This window comes from Chelon labrosus (assembly GCF_963514085.1).
Source record: "Chelon labrosus genome assembly, chromosome: 3".
Lineage (NCBI taxonomy): Eukaryota > Metazoa > Chordata > Actinopteri > Mugiliformes > Mugilidae > Chelon > Chelon labrosus.
In genome coordinates, this window is record NC_140339.1 from 164,903 (window position 1) to 192,513 (window position 27,611).

Sequence of the window (27,611 nt, forward strand, 5' to 3'; positions counted from 1 at the left end):
GAGTGAAGCTCCATCCTGTTTACCTCGGCCTGGGCCTGCTGTCGGGCCAGAGTGATGTTGAACACATCCAGAACCTTCTCCAGATCCTGGAGGAACAGGAAGCAGTGAAAAATGTTTCAGATGATCTGAGAGAATTTCAGCTGCTTTACAGGATGTTCAGGATTCATTGTTTATTTAAAGCTTTGAGCTCATTGTGTAGCTGCTGATCTGAATGATGGATCTGTCCTTTATCAATCTCCACATATCATCACCTAGATTTCAGACTCTGGGTTGTATTATATTTATATGCTGCATGTCTGATCAGATGTATGCAGGAACTCATCTGCTTTCTCCTTCTTTCTGTCCCTACCTGGCCTTCGATGTTTCCTCTATGAGCTGGTTCTTCCTGTTTAATGGGAGTTTCATATACAGTCATAGATATGTATGTATGCCTTCACTCATAATTCCCAGGCAGCCATCTGGTTTCTGATGTCATTATCTCAGTCAGTTAAACATTTCATCACTAGTAGGGTGGATGGCTCAGCGTAGCTCCTCTACAGCCTCCTCTGTAGCTGACGCTGGTTTCAGGTCGGACCCTGTCACCCGCTCACCTGGATGTGTCGCTCTGTGTCCTGGCCCGGCTTGCTCTGGCTCAGTAGTTTGCTCTTGTAAGCGGTCTTGTAGGCCCTCAGGTTCTCCCGGTGCTTTCTGATGTGGGACCAGGACCACATGTTACTGAGGCGACGGATGCGGACCTCCAAGACGCAGTTGATGCCATAGCGCCACCTGAGGGAGGCAGAAAAAAAGAGCTTCCTAAAGAACATTATAGTACAGCACCAGCGCCCAGACACACACCAGCACAGACCAAACCAGAACCAGAACAAACCAGAAAAAACACTAACAGGACAACCATGAAATCAGATTCTAATTTGTTTTCAAACTGACCAGAGTTTGGCGTTTTCGTGGACGGGGACATCAGGCTTGAACTTCCTGTAGGGGGCGTTCTTCACCATGGAGTCAAAGGACTGCAACAGCTCCACCATGGTCAGGTACTGAAGAGGACACAGAGGATGTCACATGTGTCCTAGGTGTCCCAGGTACCTGTCTCTGTGTGATCCCTCATCTCTTACCTGTGGTCGGGTCATCTCGATGGCAATGTTCTGGACCTCGAGGTGAAGGTTCACCTTTGGAGTATTCAACTCCACCTCAGCATTTGGGTTGATGCAGATTTTAGCAGAAGCAAAGATTGGCTTGAAAACTTTACAGAGAAACAGAGTCAAGTTAAATCTCATTTAAGACAAAAAAGAAAACAATCAGATGGAATGAGATTAACGTCGGGTTGAGACTGATAACCAGATCTGGTGTCAGACCACATGTTTGTCCTGCTGTAGATAAAACAAACGACTGATGAAAGTTCAGGTTTAGTCTTCAGCAGTAGAAGGTTTAGCCCTACAACCGTCAGCTGATGTTAAACTGGACAAACGTAACAAAAGTTAAACTCACTGTACTGGTAGTGAGGCAGCTCCTGGTCCTTACTGCTGATCCCACATTTCAACTGGTCCTGGAAGACAAGAGGAGGACGCGATAGAGGAGGAGGAGGAGGGAGAAGAGGGGGATATCTGATGTAAATTAATATAGAGCCATTAAAGGAAGTCTCCGTCTCCATGGCGACTGAATCAACTCACAACAATGTACTCCCAAGATTCTTTGTAGAAGATCGGACTGTTGACATTCCAGTAGGCGCAGAGAGAGTCCAGACGGCCGAGCTGCACAGACACAACAACACATCAACACACAGACACACAAACACATCAACAACACAACAACAGGACAGGCACTAAGCAGGTAAGTCTGAGGTGAACAGAGCCTCTGTCACCTTATAGATGATCTTTGCAGCTTCGTTTAGGATACATGACTTCCAGTTCTCATCTGTGGTCTGAAAAACAAAGAGGACAGGTCAACACCACCTGGACACAGGCGTGGAGAGCTCAGTGTCTCGTACCTGTCTGTCTGTCTCACCTGGAGGCTGAGTTCTGAAAGTGTTATTCCCATAGACAGGGGGCGCTCTGGGTCTGACACCTGAAACACACCACACATCAGCTGACACTCATCTGCAGAGTGTGTCCCCTCACCTGTCCCCCCACTAACCAGACATCGTCACTTACATCGTCCTCGTAGCGCAGGTGGATGTTGCTGATCTTCACCTGCAGGTTCTTGACCACCTGAGTTGCCAGTTTCTCCACAAACGTGTCCTTCTTCTCCTCCACAGGTTTGTCTGAAATGAGACCAGAGACTATCAAGATACACGAGTCCTGACACACCTGAATAGACACACCTGGGCATGAACATACACACACACCTGGACCTGAACAGACACACCTCTACCTGGACAGACACATCTAGACCTGAAAAGAAACACCTAGAAATGGACACACATACATCTACCTGAAAAGAAACACCTTGACAGACACACACACATCTAGACCTGGACAGACACACACCTGGACCTGGACACAGACGCACACACACACATCTAGACCTGGACAGACACACACCTGGACCTGGACAGACTCACACCTGGACCTGGACAGACACACACACACACACACATCTAGACCTGGACAGACACACACCTGGACCTGGACAGACTCACACCTGGACCTGGACAGACACACACACACACACACCTCTACCTGAAAAGAAACACCTGGACAGACACATCTAGACCTGAAAAGAAACACCTAGAAATGGACACACATACCTCTACCTGAAAAGAAACAGCTGGACAGACAGACACACACACACACACACACACACACACACACACACACACACATAGACCTGGACAGACACACACACCGGGACCTGGACAGACAAACTGGGACCTGGACGGACGGGCAGGCGGGCAGGCGGGCAGGCACGCACGCACGCGGGCATGCACGCGGGCACGCACGCGGGCACGCACGCACGCACGCACGCACACACACATCTAGACCTGGACAGACACACACCTGGACCTGGACACAGACGCACACACACACATCTAGACCTGGACAGACACAAACCTGGACCTGGACAGACTCACACCTGGACCTGGACAGACACACACACACACACACACACACCTCTACCTGAAAAGAAACACCTGACAGACACACACACCGGGTCCTGGACAGACACACACCCGGACTGGAAAACTTTTATCTAGTTCCATCAGCTAAATCACGCCCAGTGTGACATTAAACCACGACTGACTGACTGATCACCCGTGGAACTCACCTGTCTTGTTGTCGTGTCGTTTTAGTTTCTTCAAGCCTTTTTTGGTCTTTTTATGTTTTTTACTTCCTTTTGCAACTTTAGCAGCGTTAAAGAGAGAGACAGCAGTTAGAGACAGAGCAGCCGCGGAAAGAACAGGCAGAAGCAGCACAGTCACCAGCACACAGCTAACACACGGCTAACACACGGCTAACACGCGGCTAACACACGGCTAAGCAGTTACAGTATAGGGGTTGTACGGACTAGTTGAGTAATTGTCAACTTGTGTTAGAGTGTGTGTTGCATTGCGTGTTACTTTGCGTGTTGTGTTAAAGTGCATTGCATTGTGTGTTACCGTTGTGCGGCTCCTTGTAAACAACCTTCTCCAGGCTGAACAGCAGATCTCCGGTCTGAGACGCTGACAGCGAACGCAGCATGAATAAACAGACGGCACGTTAGCATGTTAGCATATTAGCATTGACACGCCCAGCTACACACTCATCCATTCACTGCTCCACAGAAAAGTTCCTGAAGATAAACTATCACTGAGCCATTTAGAAAGACGGACAGGAAGCACAGAGAATGACGGGATCACAGGGTCAGAGGTCAGTCAGACGTCAGGGGTCAAATGTTAGTCAGGGGTCATTCAGTCTCACCTCTACGTGCAGCCATCAGCAGAGCGTCATCGATGCGCTGCAGCTCCCTGGTCTTGGCCTCCTGCTGGTAACGCTCCTCCTTGGCTGCATCGTATTTGATCGCTGAGGAACAGACCAGACGTTTGAGCCTCATCAGGGCTGCAGAGAAACTACTCGTACCATTTATTCACTCTCAACTCCTGGTAGAAATCACTAACACACTTTAAAAGTCACTAGAGATGAAGAAGCAGAAGGAGAAGAAGAAGATTTCATGGTCTGGACAGATTAACAAATAATATAAATCCCTCTGTGCTGTTACAGCAACATTTTATTTATCACTAACAGAAGGAAACTAGAACAAGTTTTAAATATGCCAGATCAGTTTCCTTCTCTGTGGATCTCTGTGGTTCTCTGTGGTTCTCTGCTTGACAAAGAGTCTGACTCTTTTGTCCTCGGGAGAAATTAACTGAACAGTAGCATCACAAACATCTGGAGGAACTCGTCCACATCTGGACTCCTCTATGAGCTCACTTCAGTAATAAAAACTTGTCTTTTAGAACCATCCAGAAGGTTCTTCCATCAATGAACAACTCCACATTACTGTCATTCATGATTATCAGGTTGATCCACCGAGTTCTCTGAAAACACTGCAGCTGCAGAGCTCATGTTATTCCGGTTTCAGCTTCTCTTTTTCCAAGGCCATTAAAGGCTCCATCTGATCTCAGAGACCAGAACCACACCAGAACCAGTAAAGCTCCAGTAGAGTCTCTAGAGTCGGGGATTTCCTGAGATGCTCTACATTCAGATCTTGGTCTGACCGTATCTCCTTCCTTTTCCCCTCCCTGTTTTCAGATGTTTCTGGTCTGGTTGTGTTAAAGCTGTTAAAGGTTTCTCTCTTGATGGAGGTTTAAACAGTGACTTACTGGCTCCAGGAACAACCAGCAGGTAGAGACCCTCCAACGTGACCACCACGGCCTCATTGTACAGGTTCTTCCAGGGAATCTTCAACGTCAGCTTACCTGCAATGCAAACACAGACAGGACGTCTGAAGGGTTGGGCAATCATCTGTCTAGAAATATAAACTACAATAATTAGAAACTGTCCAGAGTCATGGAATAAACTGTAGGAACATAAACCGTCATCATATTAATGTTGAGACCTGTGAACCGTCCATGTTTTATGAGGTTCTCCACACTGTCCCCCGATATGAAGATGTTTTAGTTTTACGCCCTGAACCTTTGTTGACACTTCTTAAATGTGAAGTCAATTGGGGTGAAGGGTATTCTTCCAACCAGTTGTTGGACCTCATCTCTGTGGTCCTTCATTTCCTGTTCCTGGAAGACTCTCAGTGATGGTCTCAGACTGATCTCCACCAACATCCAAGTATTCACCAGCTCAGGTTTCTATTTGTCCCTAAACCCTGATGCTGACCCACCCAACTACATTACCCAGAGGGCTCTCTGTCCCTCACTTCCTCCTCTTCTGACACTTGTTTGTTCACGGGTCTGGATTCAAGAAGCTCAAAGAAAACGGGACCAGAACCGACTGGATGATGACACATGAACAGGTTCTTCATTCATCTCCTGCTCTGAAGCTCTGTTGTCAGAGATCAGTTTCATCGGAAGCTCTGTTGTCAGAGATCAGTTTCATCGGAAGCTCTGTTCTCAGAGATCAGTTTCATCTGAAGCTCTGTTCTCAGAGATCTGAAGATCTGAAGCTCAATTCTCAGAGATTATTTTATCTGAAGCTCTATTCTCAGAGATTATTTTATCTGAAGCTCTATTCTCAGAGATTAGTTTTATCTGAAGCTCTATTCTCAGAGATTAGTTTTATCTGAAGCTCTGTTCTCAGAGATTAGTTTTATCTGAAGCTCTGTTCTCAGATATTAGTTTATCCGAAGCTCTATTCTCAGAGATCATTTTATCTGAAGCTCTATTCTCAGAGATCATTTTTATCTGAAGCTCTATTCTCAGAGATCAGTTTTATCTGAAGCTCTATTCTCAGAGATCAGTTTTATCTGAAGCTCTATTCTCAAATATCAGTTTTATCTGAAGCTCTATTCTCAGAGATTATTTTATCTGAAGCTCTATTCTCAGAGATTATTTTATCTGAAGCTCTATTCTCAGAGATTATTTTATCTGAAGCTCTATTCTCAGAGATTATTTTATCTGAAGCTCTATTCTCAGAGATCCATTTTATCTGAAGCTCTATTCTCAGAGATCAGTTTTATCTGAAGCTCTATTCTCAGATATCTGTTTTATCTGAAGCTCTATTCTCAGAGATCATTTTTATCTGAAGCTCTATTCTCAGAGATCATTTTTATCTGAAGCTCTATTCTCAGATATCTGTTTTATCTGAAGCTCTATTGTCAGAGATTATTTTATCTGAAGCTCTATTGTCAGAGATTATTTTATCTGAAGCTCTATTGTCAGATTATTTTATCTGAAGCTCTATTGTCAGAGATTATTTTATCTGAAGCTCTATTCTCAGAGATTATTTTATCTGAAGCTCTATTCTCAGAGATCAGTTTTATCTGAAGCTCTATTCTCAGATATCAGTTTTATCTGAAGCTCTATTCTCAGAGATTATTTTATCTGAAGCTCTATTCTCAGAGATTATTTTATCTGAAGCTCTATTCTCAGAGATCAGTTTTATCTGAAGCTCTATTCTCAGAGATCAGTTTTATCTGAAGCTCTATTCTCAGAGATTATTTTATCTGAAGCTCTATTCTCAGAGATTATTCTATCTGAAGCTCTATTTTATCTGAAACTCTATTCTCAGAGATTATTTTATCTGAAACTCTATTCTCAGAGATTATTTTATCTGAAACTCTATTCTCAGATATCAGTTTTATCTGAAGCTCTATTCTCAGATATCAGTTTTATCTGAAGCTCTATTCTCAGAGATCAGTTTTATCTGAAGCGCTATTCTCAGAGATTATTTTATCTGAAGCTCTATTCTCAGATATCAGTTTTATCTGAAGCTCTATTCTCAGAGATCCGTTTTATCTGAAGCTCTATTCTCAGAGATCCGTTTTATCTGAAGCTCTATTCTCAGAGATCAGTTTTATCTGAAGCTCAATTCTCAGATATCTGTTTTATCTGAAGCTCTATTCTCAGATATCCGTTTTATCTGAAGCTCTATTCTCAGAGATTATTTTATCTGAAGCTCTATTCTCAGAGATTATTTTATCTGAAGCTCTATTCTCAGAGATTATTTTATCTGAAGCTCTATTCTCAGAGATTATTTTATCTGAAGCTCTATTCTCAGAGATTATTTTATCTGAAGCTCTATTCTCAGAGATTATTTTATCTGAAGCTCTATTCTCAGAGATCATTTTATCTGAAGCTCTATTCTCAGAGATCAGTTTATCTGAAGCTCTATTCCCAGAGATCAGTTTTATCTGAAGCTCTATTCCCAGGTATCTGTTTTATCTGAAGCTCTATTCTCAGGTATCTGTTTTATCTGAAGCTCTATTCTCAGGTATCTGTTTTATCTGAAGCTCTATTCTCAGATATCTGTTTTATCTGAAGCTCTATTCTCAGATATCTGTTTTATCTGAAGCTCTATTCTCAGATATCCGTTTTATCTGAAGCTCTATTCTCAGATATCTGTTTTATCTGAAGCTCTATTCTCAGATATCCGTTTTATCTGAAGCTCTATTCTCAGATATCCGTTTTATCTGAAGCTCTATTCTCAGATATCCGTTTTATCTGAAGCTCTATTCTCAGATATCCGTTTTATCTGAAGCTCTATTCTCAGATATCCGTTTTATCTGAAGCTCTATTCTCAGGGATTCTGGATGAAAAGAAACTCAACTCTTTAAACAAATAAAAACACAGTGATGTTGATTCACTCTGGATCAGTTTTATCTCAGGACCTCTGTGTTTGGAGAAATCTTGATGGTGATTAGTGGTTTGAATTTTACATTATAATTAAAGATGTGGTCGATTCACAGGGATTAAGATTCCAGACGACCTCTGACCTAATTACACATCACTAGATGACAAGAGGTCAAACCAGTCCCTGATGTTTCTAATAACTGTTATTAAAATCATCTAGGTCATCGTCATCATCAGTGTTCTGAGTCTCTTCAGTTCTTCTAAAATTAAAGTGATTATCAGCAGCTGATGTGAGCTGAGGGAAACCTGTTGATGTGAAGCAGTGACGGAGCAAAAAAAAGTGGAGAAAGGTTCAAGAGGTCAGAGGTCAGAGGTCAGTGGTCCGGGGTCAGTACTCACCGATCTGTCCAGCTTTTACTTTGAAGGGAACATCGAACTCGCTCTGAAACATAAACACACAGTCAGCATCTTGTTATTGGTGTCTCACTCTGAACCAATATTTGAAAGACAAACAGGAAGTGGTTTGAGTCAACAGTGGTCATGCGATCACTCCCTGTTTGTGGCTGCGGTGATTTCACGGATCTGTGACCAGGACGAGCCACGAGGCTTCACAACACCGCCACAATAAGAGCTGCCCCGGACAGGACACTCACCAGAGCGTTCTCCTTCACCTTCAGGTTCTCTAGGACAACGTTTCCTACAGAGACACAACAACAACCAGTCAGTAGAACCAGAACCAGACCCTAACCAACCAGAACCAGAACTTTACCCTATCCCTAACCCTTGCTGTAAAGACCAGTTTACTCTGGACCAGTGAAATCTGATCAGTAACATGTGTGTGTCGTGTGTGTCGTGTGTGTCATGTGTGTCGTGTGTGTCGTGTGTGTCATCTCTTTCTGTCTGGTTGCATTCTTCTCTGTGACATTTGGTCACACCTGTTTGTACCTGTTCACACCTGAGAAGGAAACCTTCCATTGGTCACATGACTGATTAAACTCACTGAGCAGATTACCTGAGACAGGTCACGTCCTGTGCGTTTTAACCATCACACTGACACACACACATCAATGTAAACACTACACAACTTTAACACTAACATCAGTATAAAGAGTGAAGGTCTGTAAGAGAAGAGACGGTGGAGGAGGAAGATAACGTTGATGGTGACGGGTGAACTGGAGACGGAGTGTGGTGAGCTGATAAGCAGCAGTTTAACTGCGTTTAGTGAATTAACTGCGAACTTCCGGTGTATCACATGACGTGCGTGTGTGTGTGTGTGTGTGTGGGTGGGTGTGTGTGTGTCCTGTTCCTGCCGAACCTCATTCAAATTTCTTCTAATTTAAGGTGAACGAGTATCGGGTCAGACTCTGACAGTCCAACCCGGAACTGCGTTTGTTGATTCTGATCACTGTGAGAGGCTCTTTGATTCGGTAATCATTGGATCAGTTGATAGAACCTAGAATCAACAGAACCTCGTGTTCAGAACAATAACAACGCCGTCGCTTCCGCTGACGTCTGCCCGTGGTTCGGTGGAGATGTGTTGGAGCAGCAGAACAAGTTCGGACATAAAAACCGAGTCTGTTGGAACTAATGCCTCTGATTGATGCCGACGTTCAGAGTAGAGTCTGTTCCTCAGGATTAAATAAGCCGACATGTTCTAAGAAGTGTTCTCTCAGCAGCGAGAGGCGCTCATTTAAAAGTGTGCTATTTAATAATGGAGTCTGGTCTGAGACACCGCGGTAGCAGCTAGCTAGCTCCGGAGCTCACCTCCCCAGATTCCGATCTTCAGCTGAGACTTGTCCAGGTTCTCCACGTAGTCTCCGATGAACCTGTTGAGCAGGTCGCTGACCAGGGACTCGAACACCATGACTGACAGTTCGGGTCGGACCCAGGTTCGGGTCACCGTCAGACTTCACCTGTTTTCCGCCCTAGATGATGTCAGATTCAAGTTCGACTGCCTCTGGACTCGACTATAAAGCCTGGCGGAGGACGGAGAGCATCGAGCAGAGACTGTGTTTGTCTGAGCGGGCAATAAAGATATATACTCACTAAAAAAAGGTATTTTAACGGAAGTGGGGGATGTGTAGTGATTGTGTTTAGTCCTCGATCCCTAACTCTCATTCAGTAAAGTGAGCCAATATTACATATCAGTTCCTCCTTGTGTCCAGTATCTGCTGTGACCTCCTTGGCACTAAATGTTCCTGGTAACAGCTGATCAGTGGTCTACAGCAGCTTGGAGGAATTTTAGCCCATTCCTCAGAACAGAACCACTTCAGTTCTGAGATGTTGGTGGGTTTCCTCACATCAACTGCTTGCTTCAGGTCCTTCCACAACATTTCTATTGGGTTTCTTTTTTCTTTTTTCTTTTTAAATAAACCAGGAACTGAACGACACCTGAGTCTCATTATTGATTGAAAACAGCTGTGAACACATGGACTCTAATTTGACCTTGAAATTAACTTGGAATCCTAGAGCTGCATCTCATTTAACTGAATAAACAAATACAGAAGTATAATATTTCTGTTTTATATTTTTAATGGGGTTCTCTTTGTTTACTTTCAGCACCTCATCTGATGTTTTTCAGTAATTTTATGAATAAATTTAGAAAGTTCATCCTGTGTGACTTTAAGGAGTCTTTTCTGCAGATGTTTCCTCCACATGAGCTGCTTCTACTTCCTGTTTAAAGCATGTCATGTGATCAGTGTAAAAGAGATTATAATTATTATTTTCTGTTTTTGCTGTTTTGTGAGTTTGTTGAAGCAGTAGAAGTTGAGTTCATTCAGATCAGACCAAATAAATCCTCAGGTTAACGCTGACCCTCACGAAAGAAGTCAACGGGGTCTCTAGGTCCACTCTGACCACCTGCACCACACCTGTTAACATACACAGTTACCACGGTAACAACTCAGCCTGGAACAGGGTCAGATAAACATTGATTAAGGTGATTTCCTGTTGATGGGCTGTAATCAGTGGTCTCTGAGTCCGTGGTTAAGGTGCGTTACCTGCAGCATCGCCTCATCTACTTTGAGCTGAGTGCTGCAGTGACGTCTGTAGAGCACTTTTTAAACCAACAGGTAGAAAAGCGCAATATAAATACAAAAACATTTACTATTTACATCATCAGTGTGAGTCGGCGCCATGTTTGTGGTCGGAAGATGTGGAGGAGGTGGAGTCTAACCAGGCCGTAGATTGGTGATAATAGAAGAAAGGTTGAGGAAGCAGCTGATCTAATGTTCTCCAGTCATTACTAAGATTACCGAGCTCTAATGAACACTCCACAGTTATTGATCAGCTGATTATAGGACGATGAAAACGCTGCCTGGAAGAGGAACGCTCTGATTTTCATCAACATTTAATCTTTCAGTTTAGTTCCTGTTGTTCTAGTTTAATATAAATAAACTCATCAGTCACCAGGGCCGTGTCACAGAGGACACATCACATTCTCCAGAGACATCGGTTCCTCCAGAGAGATCGCATCCTTCATGAGACTAAAGGAACAAAATATTGTCACGTTTTAATGGTGTTGAATGGTGAGGTAGGACCCAAACACGGGACACAGGGAGGCAAAGTCCCAAGAAACAAAAGTCCAGATTGAACTGGGTGGGCAGAAGGATTCTGGAAGGATCAAAACAAGAGAAGCCAAGAGGCTTCGACAAGAGGGACAGAACCAGAGTCGTCTTTGGGAACCAGAGCAGAATCTCGATGCCTGGACCAGTCTCAGACTCAGGGGGAGGGATCTCTGACACTGTAGCCTGGGAGGCCTCGACAGACCTCAGATTCAGAAAACTTTATTTGCCCCTGGGGGCCAATTACAAGTACAAGACACAAACCGTGGTGTTGGCGTAGTCCGGGCACCGATTGCCCTGGGGGAAGGTGTCTGCCAGAAGGCAAATGTCTATGGGGCTGGACTGGAGATTGCAGCAGGTTGGTGGCTTGCAGGTCTGGGGACTGCTGGCTGTGGTAAGTAGGTCAGGTAGCAGCAGGCTGACAGCTAGTAGGCCGGGAGTTATGCCATCCACGAGGGCCATGTCTTCTTATTCAAACCCTCAAGGCTAGCAGTGTTCTGCTAGGCTCAAATTCAGGCCTGTGCCCCAGTCCAACATGTCTAAAGAAGACAAAACCACCTGCCTTCTCTCTTGAGCTTCATTGGAAAAAACTGTGCCGCTGCGTCCATGGCTGTTTGTTGTGTCACATTTTGGTGGTGTTGAATGGTGCGATAGGACAAAAACACAGGAGCAGGAAACAAAATAACAATAAAAACTTACAGAAGACAAAACAACAGAAACACTGCAGGGATAGCAGGTATCCACAAACACAAATCCAAACACCAAAAATAAAACAAAAAAATTTGGAAAGGGGTAGTAGGTAGGGGGTTGCAAGGGGTAGAACAGAAACATGAGAATACAACAAGCAGATAACAAAACAAAAAACACTTGATGGAGGAAACTTCACAGATGGCTTGACAAAGAACAAAATGAAAGACAAGACTAGATAAGCACAGGACAGGTTAACGAGACACAGGTGAAACTAATGAGGAGAACCTTATCAAACATGGGAAGTAAAGCAGGACAAGAAACACACGGAAACAGGAAACAGGAAACAGAAACATACAACCCAAACATATCAAATATTCCAGAAACACTGAGAACTTCTCTGCAGACGATAGAGGAGATGGTTTATTGTAGAACGGTCAGAGGAGACCAGAACCATCAGGAGAGACTTCCAGGAGGGTTTAGACGAAGAGAGAAAACCTTCATCTCTGTCTGCTGAGACTGATGTGTTGGATGTTGTTTCACTGAATGTGATCAAATAAAATCCACAGTGAGTGGGTAAAATAAAATACAGTTAATACATAGTAAATACAGTAAATCCAAATAAAATCTGACCAGCCTTGACTTTAGAACCAGAGCCTCTCATACAGGTCAATTAACATCAGATGCGTCGTCGGATGTTTCTCTACAAGGTCACAGTGTTTGTGATGATGCAAAGCAGCTGGTCATGTGACTTCCTTCCTGTCCAGGGTCTTTAAATCGTCCTCCGTCCCCTCAGAACGAGACACATCAGAGTCACAGCAACAGGTGAGTCTCTTCTTCTGTCAGACGCCCCTCACAGAGAGTCTTTTTTAGTTATTTTATTTATTACAGTCTGAAGAAAAGCAGCTTCAATGAGGTTTGAGTGTTTGTGAGAGAGTTTTCTATGAACCGATCGATTCTTATAAATGACTTTCCTGTTGTTCTGTTTTATTTCTGTGGTGACATCAACACTGAAGCTGTGTTTGTCTGTTCAGAGGCTGAAGCTGAGGATTGTGGGAGTTGTGGTGCACATTCTTCTTCTTCTTGTTCTGTGTGACGGCTGCAGGATGTTTGGCTTCGTACTGCTGTGTTGTTGGTCGTACAGTCTGCTGCAGCTCTCCTCCTCTCTGGTTCATGGAAACATTCAACTGGACGAAGGTCTGACAGCCGGCCGCCACACTGAACCTTCCTACCTGTCGGACCTGGGTCAGTAACACCTGTAGACACATTCATCCTTTACTTTAAGGCTGTGATCGTCAAGTTAATGTACGAGCCACAAACAGAAACTCCTGCTCCACGTGTCAGCCTCAGTGGAAAAGGAAAGAAGGAGGAGTGTCTAATTTAGATTCAGTTTGCTGTGTTGGAGCTGGATAATTGATTGATTGATTGATTGATTGATTGATTCACTCATTCATTCATTTAGATTACTTCAAATACATGTTCTAGATAGCAGCAGGCTGCTGCATCCACGATGCAAGAAGGAACGCTACCGCAGGTCATTCATCCCAGCTGCCATCAGGCTAAACAACACCAGCCTGAGTCAATAGTAACTGTACTTTTCTTTTTGCACAAACTAAGCTTCTTTGCACTGCCTGTTTTTGCACAAACCACTACCTCACCAACTCAAAATGTCTTTCTCAAAGGTTAAGCAACTATTTATTTGTAAAGTTTATTCCACCATTCTCCACACTGTACATACAGAATGTCTTATATTTTCTAGTTATTTCTCCTCCCTATATTTTCTCAGAGTATGGTCATTCTTTTGTATATTTTTTTGATATATATTTTTTAAATTTTTGTATTTGTGTTTTTTGATAGCCTTTTCCCTGTTCAAAGTCATCACTGTCTTTCTGTATAAATATTTTTTTGCCAAATTCTGTGCTACTGGAACAAGGAAATTTCCCACACATGGGATTAAATAAACGTCTTATGTCTTATGTCTCTAGATTTTATTCTTTAGATTATTAGACAGTATATGTAGATTATATATGTGTGTGCGTGTTGGATGTGATCAATTCACTGTTGTCAACTCCTGACACTGAGCTAAAGAGAAGAGTCAGATGTTTCTGAAAGATTTCATTGATGCTCTTGAATCAACTACCATCATCCCAGAAATGTGACACAGCGATCTCAGACCCTGAAGGTCCTGAAAAGTCCTGAAAAGTCCTGACAGTCTATTTTGTTCTGCAGAGAGAAGCCACGCCCCTGACCCTGTGCATGACCCCGCCCTCCTGCCTGTGGACTCAGTGGAGGATCACTTCCTGATGGAGCCAGGCTCCTATGATGAGGTGAGGTCTGTTTTTTTTCTCCCCCAGCTCCTCGTTAACTTCTCAGGGTTCACCTCCTCGTTTCCTCTGTTTGTAACAGGACTCTTCAGCGGCGCTGCAGCTCCAGGGTCGTTCCATGCGTTCACCTCGTCGCTGCATTCCTCACCAGCAGTCCTGTCTGGGCTACCCCCTGCCCTGCTGCGACCCCTGTGACACCTGCTACTGCCGCTTCTTTAACGCCATCTGCTACTGCCGCCGGGTCGGCCACACGTGTCCTCCCAGACGCACCTGACCATATACCTAGAGATGCACGTAGAGACACAACTACAGACACAACTAGAGACACACCTTGAAATGCACGTAGAGACACACCTAGAGACATACCTAGAGATGCACGTAGAGACACAACTAGAGACACAACTAGAGACACACCGAGAGACATAACTAGAGACACAACTAGAGACATAACTAGAGGGACAACTAGAGATGCACGTAGAGACACAACTAGAGTCACACCTAGAGACACAACTAGAGACACACCTAGAGATGCACGTAGAGACACAACTAGAGACACAACTAGAGACACAACTAGAGACACAACTGGAGACATAACTAGATACGCAACTAGAGACACAACTAGAGACACAACTAGAGACACAACTAGAGACATAACTAGAGACACAACTAGAGACACAACTGACACCGGACCAGGAGCGCTGCCGACAGGAAACACGTTGATCTTTGTGTAACATGTTGGATTGTTGTGACCTTTGTGTAAATGAGGAAAATAAATGATCATATGATTCAGAGTCAGTTCAATTCAATTCAATTCAATTTTATTTATATAGCGTCAATAACAATACAAATCATCTCAAGACGTTTTACAAAAACCCGGCCTGAAACCCCCAGAGCAGCCTGAAGGCAACGGTGGCAGGAAAAACTCCCTTTAACAGGAAGAAACCTCGAGCAGAACCCAGCTCATATGGAGGAACCCATCTGCCTAAGGCCAGCCGGGTACAGACAGAAGAAAGAGAGAAGAGAACAGCAAGATAAACATCCATCTGTCATAGATACACATATCTGACTAAAGCGTACATGTGGAATCTTATGATACAAACTGATGATGTTACATGACAGTTTGAAAATGTAAGAGGAATCATAGGCAGGTTGGAGAATTGTTCATTCAGGTAAGAGTGGATAACTGCAGGATTCCATGAAGACTGGGCAGGCTGATGAGACCACGACAACAGATGTAGTATGGAGCTCCACAGGAAACGCACAACTCCAGGCCAGGAATAACTATGTTATTCCTGAAGTTCATTCAACAGCTGAAATTAATAAAGATGAGTTGAGGGAAGTTGAGATGTTGGTGAAGTTTAACAAGACTGAGCAAGGGATGCTAAGATAAGCCATTTTAGGTAGTTAAAATAATGCTGACGTATGTTCAAGTCACTGGATGCTATAACAACAGGAAGTGATGTCATGGTGATTGACAGTTGCCATGACAACATGTAACTAAGCGTCTGTGTGAAAGCTATTAAATGAGTAGTTGTGCTGTAAACTATCTGACCTCAAGTGATGGAGCTGGATTTAAATGGATTTAAATGATGTTAGTAACTGTTGGAGGCAGAGCAGAGAACATGGATGGACGGATCATCCAGAACCTGGATCCAGTTCAAGACTCAGTTTGACCAATGGGAAGGAGGAGGAGGAGGAGGAGGAGGAGGAGGAGGAGGAGGTTGAGGAGACACAGCAGCCATTTTGGTTCTACAGTCTTGGGGTTTGAACCCACATCACAAACACACAAAGAAATGTTGTGGTCTCACTTGGTATCAAGTGGACTCAGTGATGTTGTTTAACCAGTGACTGTAAACTGTCATATGTACGGACCAAGGGTCGCGTTAACCGAATATTTTCCGTCATTGACCATTTTTTTAAAACCGTGACAGCTAGTAGTGAGTCGGTTAAGAGTCGGTTAAGAGTCGGTTCTCTGCGTATTGTGCTTAAGTGAGTGAGTGGCTGAGTGCCTTAGTTTGCTAGTGGTCAAGTCGGGTAGTACATTTTGTTTCTATGCCGAGTGAGATGTAAGATGTTTAAATGACTGATTATATATCATTATATTATACAGAAATATAAATAGACTCAGTTGAGTCTATTTAACTCAACTGAGCCGGTTAAATAGACTCTAGATTCATGATTCTTGAGTCGTCTTTGATGGCCGGTTATATGAGACGAATCTTTTTTTTAACCACAACTGAATATTAAAAATGAATGAAAATGAAATGCTGTTGAATATGTCATTGTTATCATTTTAAAAACAAATAAAGTGACGGGTAAAAATAGATCATTATCAAAATTACAACGAAAAAGTCTCGGGCAAACTCTGGTACAGACTGTGATTGGTCGACTATATAAGTAAATTAACCTGTCGGATTTTGGCCCAAGTCTGAGACTCAGAAACACAAAAGTGTGTTTTCTGTGGTAAACCAGTGAATGACAGGATTTAGTTTGGAGTTTGAGATGTGAGTTTCTATTTATTGGGACACATCAGACTGCACAGCCATTCTTCTGCTATTGAACCTTTTCAGTAAATGACACCAGAAGGCAGGATCATAGTTTCTGAATTTTATTGAGGATCGGGTTAAAGCTGTCCCATCTGGGCTCAGTTGGCAGCGAGGGTCTGGTCCACCCAGGCGCGCAGCTTGGTGACGCGGGCATAGACGCCGGGCATGCTGGTGCTGCAGGTTGAACTTCCCCAGGACACAATGCCGACCAGAGTCCAGGCTCCGCCCTTCTGACAGACCAGAGGACCGCCAGAGTCGCCCTGAACACAACAAACACCGACATGAGGAAAGTTGTACTGTCACCTGTTAGACTCCACCCACCATATGTTAAACTCCACCTACCACATGTTAGACTCCACTCACCACCTGTTATAATTCACCCACTATCTGTTAGACTTCACCCACCACCAGTTAGACTCCACCCACCACCTCTTGGATCCCACCCACCATCTGCCAGGCCCCACCCAATCCCTGTCTGACTCCACCCACCATGCAGGAGGAGGCTCCAGAGGCTCCAGCGCAGATCATCAAGTCGGTGATATTGCTTCCCCAGTAGTTGCGGCAGTTGGTGTTGGTGAGCAGGGGCAGAGCGGTCTGCTGCAGCAGGGCGGGGGTGTTAGCAGCTGCAACACAAACCCATCACATATCACTTTCCATAATGACACACCATACTCCACAATGCCCCCTGTTGTCAGAGCAGATATTACCATTGTAGCGGGTCAGGCCCCAGCCAGACGTCACACACTTCATGCCTCCAGCGAAGTCGTCTGTGGTCTCAGCCAGACACACTGGAGACACTCGGGTGTTCAACTGGGCGGGGGTGGCCAGCTTGATGAGCAGGATGTCATTGTTGATGGTGTAGCTGTTGTAGTAAGGGTGCTTGAACACCTGGGAGGAAGCGACATCATTATGACCAGCCAATAAACAGGAAGTAATAAAGACATGATGAGAAGCTGGTGTCCATCACTCACCTTCCCAACCTTTATCACCTGGATGCTTTCAGAGTTGGAGGAACGGTCATGTTCTCCAAGAACCACACGGTCAGTTGTCCTGCTCAGAAAAGAAGAGTTTCGTTTAAACCTCTGAGACGTTAGTGTCACCTGAAAACACCTGAGGACACCTAGAAACACCTAAAGACACCTAAAGACACTTCAAAACACCTAAAGACACCTGAGAACACCTGTCTTTAGACTGGTGGGTGATTTGACTTTCTGACAGTGGACACAGGTGAGCTGTGTCAGGTAAAATATCTCAGAATCAAAAGTCCTGTTTACTTGACACTGCAGTGGGCAGCTGTCACCACCCAATTTTCGTTGATGAGAGAGCCTCCGCAGAAGTGGAAACCGGTATAATCCTGAAACAACAACAACAACAACAGTGAAGACCTGTCTCACCTGCCTCTACAGGTGTGTTTGTGTGAGTGTTTACCTGAAGGGACGCCTGCCAGGGCCAGGAGTGAGGCACCGCCTCCTCACCGTTTACGATTCGAGCGTAACCGGTGACGACGGGAGAGACTGCGGGAGTACCGCAACCTGGAGACAAACAGCAACAAAAACAACACACAACAACATTAACAACAACTTCACCATCATGATCGTCCCCAGAACTGGACGTTAACTGTAACTGATCAGAAACACGGTGACATTATTTCCTGTAAGCTGTCAAATCTTCCTGCTGCTTTGTCTTCACTTTAACTGATCAGGTACTTTTATCAAACTGATGTATTCATGTGTTTTCTCAGACATTTTCATTTCTGATTCATGTGCGCTACTGTCCATGCACATCTCAACAAGTTGCTACTATAAGAACTGACAATAAACATCTTTGAATCTTGAATCTTCTTTCTTCTTTATATCTGTCAGTAAATCAGACAGTAAAGTAAACATGCTGATGACTGATCAGTGGACTGATGCATGCTGGGATATTTTATCCCATCATACTCCAGTATCTGAGAAATTTAAAGTCTCACCGTAGGCAGCGCCGACGAAGGCGAGGCAAGAGAGGATCCACAGGAAAGCCATGGCTCGATCATGGTGGTTCTGTCTGAGCCAGGAGCTTTTATACCGTCAGAACCCGACGGGACTGGATGTGATTGGACAGGACTTGGGTGAGAGAGGACACCTTATCAGAGGACAGTGGGAGTTTGGACAGGTGGTGCTGACGCAGAGTTTGATTTTCCACCTGAGGAGGCAGGAGCATGAAGGTTGGACGTGACTCGGAAAGTCAAAGAACTCAGAACAGCAAAACATATTCAACTTGAGTGAAAAATTTAGTTACTAAAGAACAAACAGCTGCTTGAGCTGAGGTAGAGCAGAACAATAAACTACAACTATGTTAAAGTTCTACTAAAGAATATTATTGAGAGAAAATGAGGAAGCATTAAACGATCTTTAATCTAATGATCAGACTGTAAAATTATCTGTTTGACTTTTATACCATTCAAATATTGAGCCATGTGACTACACACAACAAAAATATATGAATAAACTTAATAGATTTATTTTAACGTTTGAATCACGGCAGGAAGTGGCATGAATAAAGACATTAAAACATAACATCCAGACGCTTTTACAGATGCAGATGTGAGTCTCAGTTTGGACAGACAACAGAGATGAAAGTAAAAAAATGACTTTGTGACCTTGTGACTTGGTGCAGTTCTTTAATATTTGAATATTTTGATAAACAGTTTCTATCAAAAAGCAATAAGTGAGCTAAATGCTCCAGACTCTGGACTCTGGAATGTGTAAACTGATCAATACTTGACATTTGGTCTTGTGTTGTTTTTTTATATTGTGTTTTTATACTGTCTTCTTTTTGCTCTTACACCCAATGCAGATGAGACGTTTCTTGTTGTGTACATGCAAGGACAATAATAAATATAATAATAAGTAATTCTGATTCTGAGATGTTTCTGTTCAGAGCTGAAGGTCTAAGGTTGAAACATGTGTGAGTTTCTCAGTGGTTTATCAGCAGCAGGTCAACCTGAATGTTTCACATAAGTTCAATAATCAGCAGAGAAACACACATGCTCATACATGCATCTATTTACACTTCCTGGCCACTTCATTAGGTACACTACTAAAAACAGTCCTGCTCTAAATCTAGTCTCCATTAAAGGTTCTGGTACTGAATATTAGTTTCTAATAACTGAGATGAGAGAGATGTTGATTCAGCTGGGTTTTTATTGTGTAGAACTATTGAACTGACACGTGTTCCTAATATGTTGAAATTGTAGGCAGTGGGCTCGGCTACATAACAGAAACACTTTAATGTTTAATTGAATCCAATTTAACAGCACCATAAACTTCCTCCTCCACAGTGATCATCAGGTCAATCACCACCTTCCTTTAGATTAGAACCACTTCACTAGTGTACCTAATAAACTGGACATTATCTATTCACTAGTGTACCTAATAAACTGGACATTATTTATTCCATAGTGTACCTAATAAACTGGACATTATTTATTCCATAGTGTACCTAATAAACTGGACAGTATTTAGATTAGAACCACTTCAACTAGTGTACCTAATAAACTGGACATTATTTAGATTAGAACCACTTCAACTAGTGTACCTAATGAAGTGAACTGGACGTCATTTAGATTAAATGAAATTACATTCTCTAGTCTGATCTAGATTTTTAGATGTTTTCTAGTCTGATCTGGATCTTTAGATGTTCTGTAGTCTGATCTGGATCTGTTCTGTAGTCTGATCTGGATCTTGAGGTGTTCTCTGGTCTGATCTTGTTCTTTAGACGTTCTCTAGTCTGATCAGGATCTTTAGATGTTCTGTAGTCTGATCTGGATCTATAGACGTTCTATAATCTGATCTGGATCTTTAGACGTTCTCTGGTCTGATCTGGATCTTTAGATGTTCTGTAGTCTGATCTGGATCTATAGACGTTCTATAGTCTGATCTGGATCTTTAGACGTGCTCTGGTCTGATCTGGATCTATAGACGTTCTCAAGTCTGATCTGTATCTACTCTGATCTGGATCTTTAAACGTTCTCTGGTCGGATCTGGTTCTTTAAACATTCTCTAGTCTCATCTGGTTCTTTAGATGTTCTCTAGTCTGATCTGGTTCTTTAAACATTCTCTAGTCTCATCTGGTTCTTTAGATGTTCTCTAGTCTGATCTGGTTCTTTAAACATTCTCTAGTCTCATCTGGTTCTTTAGACGTTCTCTTGTCTGATCTGGATCTTAAACATTCTCTGGTCTGATCTTGTTCTTTAGATGTTCTCTAGTCTGATCTGGATCTTTAGACGTTCTCAAGTCTGATCTGTATCTATTCTGATCTGGATTTTTAGACATTCTCTAGTCTGATCTGGATCTTTAGACATTCTCTGGTCTGATCTTGTTCTTTAGACGTTCTTTAGTCTGATCTGGTTCTTTAAACATTCTCTAGTCTCATCTGGTTCTTTAGATGTTCTCTAGTCTGATCTGGTTCTTTAAACATTCTCTAGTCTCATCTGGTTCTTTAGATGTTCTCTAGTCTGATCTGGTTCTTTAAACATTCTCTAGTCTCATCTGGTTCTTTAGACGTTCTCTTGTCTGATCTGGATCTTAAACATTCTCTGGTCTGATCTTGTTCTTTAGATGTTCTCTAGTCTGATCTGGATCTTTAGACGTTCTCAAGTCTGATCTGTATCTAGGCTGATCTGGATCTTTAGACATTCTCTAGTCTAATCTGGATCTTTAGACATTCTCTGGTCTGATCTTGTTCTTTAGACGTTCTTTAGTCTGATCTGGATCTTTAGGCGTTCTCAAGTCTGATCTGTATCTATTCTGATCTGGATTTTTAAACGTTCTCTAGTCTCATCTGGTTCTTTAGACGTTCTCTAGTCTGATCTGGATCTTTAAACGTTCTCTGGTCGGATCTGGTTCTTTAAACATTCTCTAGTCTCATCTGGTTCTTTACATGTTCTCTAGTCTGATCTGGATCTTTAAACATTCTCTAGTCTCATCTGGTTCTTTAGACGTTCTGTAGTCTCATCTGGTTCTTTAAACATTCTTTAGTCTGATCTGTTGATAGGTTCTTTAGTCTGATCTGGATCATTATACATTCTTTAGTCTGATCTGGATCTTTAGACATTCTCTTGTCTGATCTGGATCTTTAGATGTTCTCTTGTCTGATCTGGATCTTTAAATGTTCCTTAGTCTGATCTGGTTGTTTAAGAGTTCTTCAGTCTGATCTAAATCTATGTTCACAGCAACAGTTTCCTTCTCTGGATCTAGACAAAAGTTTCACAGGGAGGTCAGGTGAAAGACTGAACAGACAATAAAACAATAGAGAACATCAGCAACAATAACACTAATTAACCAGAAGAGGAACATAAATAGAAATAAAACATCATCAAAGGAACTCTACGTGTTCTGTTTATTAGTGTGACCAGCAACAACAACAGCTTTTTAGAATGTGAAATTGTACAAGCAGCAACTGGTGGCTCCAACAGAAACTGAATCCTTGTGTCATTATGGAGTTAGTTTTTTCATCATCCAGGCCTTGGTGTTACCACGATGCTATGTTTACATACTCAGCCAATAAAACATGTTGTGACTGTGGAGTCTGTTTTCAAACTGAGCCATTGAACTGGAAGCTTCTAAGAATGATGCTGTAAAGATGAGGTTTTCTGAAGAGACAACTCAAACACAATCACTGATTTTAAAAGTTTTTATTGTCATTCATCTTCCACATGTTCAGATGTGGGTCAGTGTTCAAGGGTTTGGGTTTCCATGGCAGTGGTGGTGCTTTAGCCTCTGGGCGTTTAGTTGGCGGCCAGGATCTGGTCGACCCATCCACGGAGCTCGGTGATGCGGGCGTAGACGGCAGGGGTGGAGGTGGAGCAACGGCTGCTTCCCCAGGACACGATCCCAACCAGAGTCCAGGCGTCGTCCTTCTGACAGACCAGGGGACCGCCAGAGTCACCCTGAAACACAAGTAGACAAACAGCGGTGAGTGAAGACGGTGACTCTGCACCTGGGACAAAGGTGATACAGGTAGGTGGGCGGGGCCTCACCATACAGGAAGTGGCTCCAGCTCCACCGGCACAGATCATGACATCGGAGATGTTGCTGCCCCAGTGTTTCTTACACTGATCGTTGGACAGCAGAGGCAGGGAGGCCTGCTGCAGCTTGTTGGGAGTACTGGGAGCTGTGGGAGACAGAAAACTTCATTAAAGTGTTGATTAAAGCCACAGCATCAACAACACCTCCATCAGTTTACCTGATAATATACATGAGACTAATTAATTAATAATGATCATGAACCCTAACCCTACAGCATCAACAACACCTCCATCAGTTCACCCAGTGGAGACCATGCATTTTCCACCAGGCCTCCAATGACCTCCAACCTTATTCTAAACACGTCCTAGTACGATCATTATTACTCCACTGCTATAGAAACCATCAGCATCATACGCAATAAAACGTAGCATCATACACAGGTATCTCATATAGAGAGATGAATGTCATTACTAAAGAAAGAAACTCACTTAGAACATTTCATAAAGTCTCCTCTCACTCACTGCTGCAGAATCCAGCAGAAGCATCAATGTCGACCCAATAAAATGACAAAAATATACATAAAAGACGTAAATATAATTAATTTTACTCACCAGAACTTGAGAAACAATGTAGTTTTCCTCACAGAGCTCATAGTTGCTGACCTGAAAGTTTACGTAGCTCAGTCAGACTAGCTAGCTAGAGGGTTGGGCGGCCTTTCCTCACAATATCCAGCTTTTCCTTCAAAGTCCGTCGTGAAAATGTCTTTCTAAGAAGATCTGCAACCAAATGGATAGCCTCTCCTCCTTCCTCCATCGTGGGTTCAACAAATAGCTATCAAAACGTTAACAGGGACGCTAGCGGTTCAAACGGGGATTTGAAAATCAGAGGACGGTAAAACGCTGACGCTACCGTAGGCCACAGAGAAGGACTAAGAATACCAACTAGAAATGTGATTGGTTAAAGGAACAGCATCATTACAATGTGTTTCAGTTTTAATTGTGAAGGCCCAGGCAGACTTCTTTGACTCCAGCAACACATGATGATGAAATATGATTGGATAAAAGCTCAAATGCTAAGCTACACTGACAGAAGCACCACAGCTAAGACAGACAAGACAGAACATGAAAAGAATAAACTATTGGAATAATTTAATAAGATTAAAATATTAAAGTCAGTGATTATAATAAAGTTTAGGCCAGCAGAGAAGGCTTTTCTGGACCCAATGGCCCCCCATTGAGTTAACCTGATAATATACATGAGACTAATTAATGAATAATTTTCATTCACCCTAACCCTCCAGCATCCAGGTTAAACACCTCCATGAGTTTACCTGATAATAACCACCGGTCCTTAACCAGGTGTTTAACCTGTTTTCCTTTCTGTGTGTGTGTGTGTGTATACATAGTAGGGCTTTGACTCCGAACTTCGTTATTCGAATATAATTCGATTATTTTAAAAATTGAACCAATTTTAGGGATCTCTTAATATTCGAACCTGTATGGGAATTATTTTTTGTAAATGTGTTTGCTTGTAAACGTTGTTTTCAATTCAGATTCCGATTTTTTTTTTTTCACGCCTGGTGAAGTAAAATCGCGAGCTCATTAGCAAGGCTATTGTTGGTCATCTGGGCTCCTGTAGGTAACGTTAGCATGCTAGGTTCCTGTAAGCTTGTGTATTTCCGATGGAGCGTTAACTGTGTTGTAACAGCATCTTCTGTTATATTCTGCTCGTTGCATCTTCATTCCGACACTGCATATCTTCTTTGCTTAATAATAAAAATTTTAACACGCATAAATACTCAGCCTTTCGTGCACGTAGTCTATTAACATTGACTGATACACTGCCCTCTGGTGGACAGAACATATAGAACTTAAGTTTGATACCAATATCAGTCTTACTGAAGACATTTAATGGTCAAAATATAATTAATAAATATTCGAATATATTTGAATTTTAATATTAATAAACAAACGAACTTCGAATATGATTTTTGGGCAAAAGTCAAAGCCCTAATACATATATATGTATACACACACACACACACACACACACACACAGACACACCATATACATACACATATATACGTGTGTGTGTATAAAAATATATATATACACACACACACACACACACACACACACACATATATATACACATATATACACTATATTACCAAAAGTATTCGCTCACCTGCCTTTACTCATTCTATGAACTGAAGTGCCATCCCATTCCTAACTCATAGAATTCAATATGATGTCGGTCCACCTTTTGCAGCTATTACAGCTTCAACTCTTCTGGGAAGACTGTCCACAAGGTTGAGGAGAGTGTTTATAGGAATTTTTGACCATTCTTCCAAAAGCGCATTGGTGAGGTCACACACTGATGTTGGTCGAGAAGGCCTGGCTCTCAGTCTCCGCTCTAATTCATCCCAAAGGTGTTCTATCGGGTTCAGGTCAGGACTCTGTGCAGGCCAGTCAAGTTCATCCACACCAGACTCTGTCATCCACGTCTTTATGGACCTTGCTTTGTGCACTGGTGCACAGTCATGTTGGAAGAGGAAGGGGCCCGCTCCAAACTGTTCCCACAAGGTTGGGAGCATGGAATTGTCCAAAATGTTTTGGCATCCTGAAGCATTCAATGTTCCTTTCACTGGAACTAAGGGGCCAAGCCCAGCTCCTGAAAAACAACCCCATACCATAATTCCTCCTCCACCAAATTTCACAGTTGGCACAATGCAATCTGAAATGTACCGTTCTCCTGGCAACCTCCAAACCCAGACTCGTCCATCAGATTGCCAGATGGAAAAGCGTGATTCATCACTCCAGAGAACGCGTCTCCACTGCTCTAGAGGCCAGTGGCGGCGTGCTTTACACCATTGCATCCGACGCCTTGCATTGCACTTGGTGATGTGTGGCTTGGCTGCAGCTGCTCGGCCATGGAAACCCATTCCATGAAGCTCTCTGCGTACTGTACTTGGGCTAATCTGAAGGTCACATGAAGTTTGTAGCTCTGTAGCAATTGACTGTGCAGAAAGTCGGCGACCTCTTTGCACTATGCGCTTCAGCATCCGCTGACCCCTCTCCGTCACTTTACGTGGCCTACCACTTCGTGGCTGAGTTGCTGTTTTTCCCAAACGCTTCCATTTTGTTATAATAGAGCTGACAGTTGACTGTGGAATATTTAGGAGCGAGGAAATTTCACGACTGGATTTGTTGCACAAGTGGCATCCTATGACAGTTCCACGCTGGAATTCACTGAGCTCCTGAGAGCGGCCCATTCTTTCACAAATGTCTTGTTTCACAGTCTGCATGCCTGAGTGCTTGAATTTATACACCTGGGGCCAGGCCAAGTGATTAGAACACCTGATTCTGATCATTTGAATGGGTGAGCGAATACTTTTGGTAATATAGTGTATGTGTGTGTGTGTATAAATATATATTTTTTTGTGTGTGTGTGTAAGGGGGGGCTCACCATTGTAACGGGTCAGACCCCAGCCAGATGTGACGCAGGTCATGCCAGCGGCGAAGACATCAGTGGACTCAGCGAGGCAGACGGGTGACACGTTGGTGGTGAGACGGGCGGGGGTGGCCAGCTTGATGAGGGTGATGTCGTTGTTGATGGTTCTGGGGTTCCACTTGGGGTGGGTAAACACCTGGGGATGGTGCGGGGGGGAGGGGGACAGGTTAGAGGAGGTAGGACGATGTGATCTGAGAGTTTAGAGGCTGAAGATTCTGACCTTGGCAGGTTTCAGAAGCTGGACATCCTCGTTAGAACCGTAACCCTTGTCATGCTCTCCAGCAATCACACGGTGGTAGGTCCTGGCAGAGACAGGTACAGGTGTGTATGATTGACAGGTAAAGGTTTGGTAGGTTGACAGGTTAGGGTTAGGGTCTCTGATGCTACATGAACTCTCTGTGACTCCACATCCACACGGTTGTCAGGTACAGGTGTGTTAGGTTGACAGGTACAGGTGTGTTAGGTTGACAGGTACAGGTGTATTTGGGTCGGTACTGACCTGACGTTGCAGTGAGCAGCTGTCACCACCCAGTTCTCGTTGATGAGAGATCCTCCACAGAAGTGGAAGCCGTTGGATTGCTGAGAAGAAAACAAACTTAGTGACTGAAGAAGAAGAAGAAGAAGAAGAAGAAGAAGAAGATGTTCGATGAGGTCAGCTGACTCACCTGCAGAGACACCTGCCAGGGCCAAGAGTGAGGAACCGCCTCCTCGCCATTGACGATGCGGGCGTAGCCAGTCACCTGGGGGGGGACGGTGGGAACGCCACAGCCTGAGTGGATGACATGAAGAAGACTTTAACAGACCAGAAACTGAACCAGGAACTGGACCAGGAACTCGTCCCATGGCCAGACATACTCAGGGCTCTGATTGTGTCTCTGATGCTACATGAACTCTCTGTGAATCCACATCCTTCAAACTCTGATCAAAGTCAAACTCAAACCAACGGACTGAAGATGGAGCTGGACTCACCGTAGGCGGCGCTGACGAAGGCGAGGCAGGAGACGAACCAGAGGAAGGCCATGGTGACGATGAGGATGATGAGGATGAGGAGCTGAGCTGCTCTTTTATCCTAGGAGCCAACTGGACCTCAGCCAATCAGAGCATCCGACATTTATCAGCTGGTTATCAGAGCTGAGGAGATGGTGGCGTTCCCACGAGTCACACCCCGACATGCTGCTCTCTGATTGGCTGAAATCTGAAAACATGTTGACGGCCGAACACAGGTGTCAGTCAGCACAAAAACTTTATTTAAACTCAG

General features: G+C 43.5%; 4 protein-coding genes across 9 annotated transcripts in view; 1 reads left to right on the forward strand and 3 right to left on the reverse strand.

Moving 5' to 3' along the window:
• Positions 1-10,308, reverse strand: part of vps13c (vacuolar protein sorting 13 homolog C) — a 59,449-nt gene extending 49,141 nt beyond the window's left edge. For 2 of the 5 annotated variants that reach the window (XR_014698988.1, XR_014698989.1), the window contains exons 1-14: positions 9,476-10,308; positions 8,365-8,408; positions 8,111-8,153; positions 4,793-4,888; positions 3,891-3,992; positions 2,145-2,254; positions 1,999-2,058; positions 1,856-1,915; positions 1,665-1,745; positions 1,483-1,540; positions 1,110-1,237; positions 925-1,031; positions 591-765; positions 24-86 (exon numbers count right to left, since the gene is read on the reverse strand). Coding sequence is in view for 3 of the 5 variants with exons in the window: in XM_084541945.1 (XP_084398071.1) it covers positions 24-86; positions 591-765; positions 925-1,031; positions 1,110-1,237; positions 1,483-1,540; positions 1,665-1,745; positions 1,856-1,915; positions 1,999-2,058; positions 2,145-2,254; positions 3,891-3,992; positions 4,793-4,888; positions 8,111-8,153; positions 8,365-8,408; positions 9,476-9,575 (1,227 nt within the window). In the remaining 2 variants the exon portion in view is untranslated. Of the gene's footprint in view, positions 1-23; positions 87-590; positions 766-924; positions 1,032-1,109; positions 1,238-1,482; positions 1,541-1,664; positions 1,746-1,855; positions 1,916-1,998; positions 2,059-2,144; positions 2,255-3,890; positions 3,993-4,792; positions 4,889-8,110; positions 8,154-8,364; positions 8,409-8,723; positions 8,797-9,475 lie in introns of those variants that run through there. The other 3 variants (XM_084541945.1, XM_084541946.1, XM_084541947.1) reach the window with 3 other exon arrangements.
• Positions 10,309-12,571: 2,263 nt separating this feature from the next.
• Positions 12,572-15,076, forward strand: agrp (agouti related neuropeptide). Of its 2 annotated transcripts, XM_084574870.1 has the most exons (4): positions 12,572-12,786; positions 12,996-13,206; positions 14,191-14,288; positions 14,368-15,076. In XM_084574870.1, the coding sequence occupies exons 2-4, from the start codon at positions 13,068-13,070 to the stop codon at positions 14,557-14,559; spliced, it is 429 nt and encodes a 142-aa protein (XP_084430996.1). In that variant the 5' UTR covers positions 12,572-12,786; positions 12,996-13,067; the 3' UTR covers positions 14,560-15,076. The 2 variants fall into 2 exon arrangements, with proteins under 2 accessions (XP_084430996.1, XP_084430997.1); XM_084574871.1 differs by lacking the exon at positions 12,572-12,786 and having other exon boundaries at positions 12,991-13,206.
• A 1,801-nt stretch (positions 15,077-16,877) lies between these two features.
• On the reverse strand, positions 16,878-20,082 carry LOC311485695 (chymotrypsin A-like). The gene is made up of 7 exons (XM_084541274.1): positions 18,801-20,082; positions 18,260-18,363; positions 18,106-18,185; positions 17,803-17,881; positions 17,539-17,719; positions 17,321-17,454; positions 16,878-17,091 (listed from the first exon to the last, which is right to left on the reverse strand). Exons 1-7 carry the CDS (start codon positions 18,850-18,852, stop codon positions 16,930-16,932), a joined length of 792 nt encoding a protein of 263 aa, XP_084397400.1. The 5' UTR covers positions 18,853-20,082; the 3' UTR covers positions 16,878-16,929.
• Positions 20,083-22,123: 2,041 nt separating this feature from the next.
• LOC311485697 (chymotrypsin B-like) lies at positions 22,124-27,531 on the reverse strand. Its single transcript, XM_084541276.1, has 7 exons — positions 27,323-27,531; positions 27,019-27,122; positions 26,853-26,932; positions 26,574-26,655; positions 26,309-26,489; positions 22,851-22,984; positions 22,124-22,760 (listed from the first exon to the last, which is right to left on the reverse strand). Exons 1-7 carry the CDS (start codon positions 27,372-27,374, stop codon positions 22,599-22,601), a joined length of 795 nt encoding a protein of 264 aa, XP_084397402.1. The 5' UTR covers positions 27,375-27,531; the 3' UTR covers positions 22,124-22,598.
• Positions 27,532-27,611: the final 80 nt, after the last annotated feature.